This window comes from Pinus tabuliformis, chromosome 1_2 (genome assembly GCF_031772625.1).
Source record: "Pinus tabuliformis cultivar Carrire ecotype Pingquan chromosome 1_2, CPIR1, whole genome shotgun sequence".
Classification (NCBI taxonomy): domain Eukaryota; kingdom Viridiplantae; phylum Streptophyta; class Pinopsida; order Pinales; family Pinaceae; genus Pinus; species Pinus tabuliformis.
This window is the reverse complement of record NC_142298.1, coordinates 25783929-25787308: the sequence shown is the minus strand read 5'-3', so window position 1 is coordinate 25787308 and position 3380 is coordinate 25783929. Positions and strand designations below refer to the sequence as shown.

General features: G+C 38.8%; 1 protein-coding gene across 1 annotated transcript; it reads right to left on the bottom strand.

The window, feature by feature from the left end:
- Positions 1-1500: 1500 nt before the first annotated feature.
- Positions 1501-2259, bottom strand: LOC149204159 (uncharacterized). Its single transcript, XM_089397060.1, has one exon. It carries the CDS (start codon positions 2257-2259, stop codon positions 1501-1503), a length of 759 nt encoding a protein of 252 aa, XP_089253186.1.
- Positions 2260-3380: the final 1121 nt, after the last annotated feature.

Genomic DNA, 3380 nt, shown 5'->3' with positions numbered 1-3380 from the left:
GGTGAACATGTCTATGTGCAATTCACTCAGGACACTGAAATTCCTGTTACATACGATACATTAGACAAATGGGTCATTGATCTTCTGGAAGTGCAATGGTAATAATACATCAAAAAATGTAATACATCTCTCATCCAACAGGATTCAGTATTACTAGTCATTGTCAAACCATGGCTGGAATCACTTCTAAATTGGGTCAATTATATTTAAAATCAATGTTCCACCAAGGTTCCGTGACGAGGGGTCGAGGGAGCGAGGGGGCGGCCTATGCAAAAGCTCCCCACCATTTTTTAGGAAACGTTGGGAAGCGTCAGGGTCTTAAAAACTTATAAATATAAAATATAATTTATTAATTGAGTCCATTATGACAATTGGGTTTGAATTGAAAAGCTGCAAAGCATGATCATTGATATGAATATCATTATCTAATATCATATAAATTTAAAATTCTAATTTATAATCATACATCATACATCATACATTATGATTAAAGTTTAAAGTTTAAACCATATTAATGTTCCACTTCCTACTATGAACATTGAATACTGAACAGTGAATATTCAATATTGAAATAAAATTATAAAAGTAAAGTCTGATACATCATACATCAAGAGTCCAAATTTTATAGAATTATAAAAGATTAAAGTCAAGTTTGATACATCAAGAGTCAAAATTTTATAGAGTCAGAATAACATAAATGATAAGAACATCAACATATCAAAAGATAAACGAGCATAATGCAAAATATGCCTCAAGGTAATGCCCCAAGGTAATGCTCAAGCCTCAATGTAATGCCCCGCTAGTCTCTGCATCCAGCTGTTGTATGAATAAATCAGGATCAACCATATCACCATCTGAATCTGAATCACTAGCATTCTCAAACATGCTAAGTGGCACACCAACCAACCCCATCTGTCTCTCATCAAGTCTCGCCTCCATATCTACCTGTGCATCATCCTCTGAGTCAACATCCCATCGTGTTGTTGGTCCCTTCAAATACTCAGGTGTCTTCCTATGCTCAAGACGTAGGGCACTATGCACAGTAACTAACTTCTCCGCTCTTCTAGAGGCAAGCTTGTTCCTCTTGATAGAGTGGATGAAGCTATATGTGGACCAATTCCTCTCTGCTTCAGAGGAACTAGCAATCTGAGAAAACAAATGCATGGCTAGATCTTTGAGCTCTGGAGCATCATCCCCATGCATCCTCCACCAACCATTCGTATCATCTTCGGGTAGATCTATGCGATCTGCCTGAGCACCACGTGTGTTGAAGGGGCCACTGAGAGATGCAAACTGAACAAATTATCTTCAAACTTTTGACCCCTCCTCCTCACTGTACATCTTTGCAATTGCATCTAGGAAGCCTTTCTTTACCCCTGGATCATCAATAGGAGGCACCCTCCTAGGTCTCTCAACATACCATTTTGGGTTTAATGCATATGATGCCATGTGCAAAGGTGTGTTTATGCGATCCCATCTACACTAAATGATGGGTCGAATCTAGGAAGTATAGAACTCTAATGAGGGCTCCCTCTGCTGAATGGATACCTTCACACAACCCAACATGCTATCAAAGGTCTCATAGATTTCTCCAAGACTAGGAGCATCTGAATCAGTGTAACGAATGACCTCCACAATAGGGCCCAAGAATGACACCAAATAAGAACAATCTACCCACCAATCATTGTCCAACACCTGAAGCCTGACCTTCTTCCCAGTGTCTGTCTTTGATTCTGACCACCTTCCCCACTCTGAACTCACAACCAAGGATTGTAGAGGTTCTTGTACCTCTATCATCCTCTCCAATAAGAGAAAATAGCTAGCATATCTAGTATCAATGGGCTTGAGGAATTCCTTCCTCGTGTGAGCCATGTACATAGCCAAGGAGGTGTGGTGGTTGCAGATAAACATCTGCACATCTCTTTCCATTGACACCAACTCTGATATCCACTGAATATTGCCAATGTCCTTCAATGCATTATTGGTTGCATGCACACAACAAGGAGTCCATAAAATGTGTTGATACCTGTTTTGAATCAATAACCTAGCTAATCTACAAACTGTTGTTGCATCTGTCACAACCTGCACCACACTATCAGGCCCAACATCCTCTATAGATTCTCGAAGAAGCTCAAATTGGAAAGATTCATCCTTGCACTTTCCAGAACAGTCAATAGCTTTAAGAAAGAATGGACCTTCTAAAGATGTCACTATGATGTTGATTAGTGGGCGTTTTCGGATGTCAGTCCATCCATCCATAACAATAGAGCAACCAAACCTCAAGCATGTTTGTCTCATTCTCTCTTTCTGCACATTAATTTTGGACACTTGTCTATCCAAAATTGTTGTTCGTAGTTTATGTTCTCCAGGTGGTACATATGAAGGCCCTATTTTTTGCTATTTCTTGGACCATTTCCTTGTAATAAGGAGAACGAACAACATGGAAGGGAATTCCATTAGCAAAAAGAAATTTTCCAATTGCATCATCTGTGTCATCTCGATCTAGAATGTTGTACATCCCAAACACTGTACCAGTACCACCCATTGCAGAAGAACGAGATGCACCAGTGGAAACCTTTGTCTTTTTTGATGAAGCACTGGATGGAGGAATATTTGTGGATGGATCAACATGTCTACTAGAAAACAATCATTTTCCAATGGCTGCCCTTTCTAGCCTCCAAAGTTGCTCTCTTTGAGTTGAATTCAGGTTCTTTGAGGGACACATATTGACTCCTTTACCTGTAATACCCAAAATATGTTGCTTCACCCTGGTATAGTTTCCAACAAAGTGATGCCCACAAATATTGCAGACCCAATCACGTGAGCCACCACCAACTTTTGGATTCTTTTTCGGCAGTCTAGTTGCATAGATTAGAAGTGGTTTTAGAGGATTAAATGTCCCCTTTGCAAATTTTTCTAGCTCTCTTGGTGGGCCTCCAGAATCTACACCATGCCTATTCTGGTATCTTGCCCCCTTGTGACTGCTTTCAACTTCTTCTTGTGCATCATGTGGCTCACTACCACTGTAGCTACTGTCACTGTTCTCACTGTTCCCAGAAGAAGTTTGACTCTGACTCATAGTTGTAACTTTGTAAGTTGTAAGTTGAATGAAAAATCAAAATGTAAGTTGTAGCCTGTAGGTTGCAACCTGTAATGAAAATAAATAAATAAATTTAGAAACATTACAGCTACAACAGCTTAAAAAATTTAAAACAGTGAAACTGAAGTTTGTAATTTATTTTCTTTTCAGAAATCAAATACATTAATGAATCAATGATTAGACTCATCCAACTGACAAATTTAAAAAAAATTACACCATACCAGACCACAAAAACTAAAAAACTGAAACACTGAACAGTGTTATAGTATATACTATTTGA

Excerpts from the sequence above, each read along its gene's own strand:
- LOC149204159 (XM_089397060.1), bottom strand. The coding sequence starts at position 2,259 with ATGGATGGATGGACTGACATCCGAAAACGCCCACTAATCAACATCATA.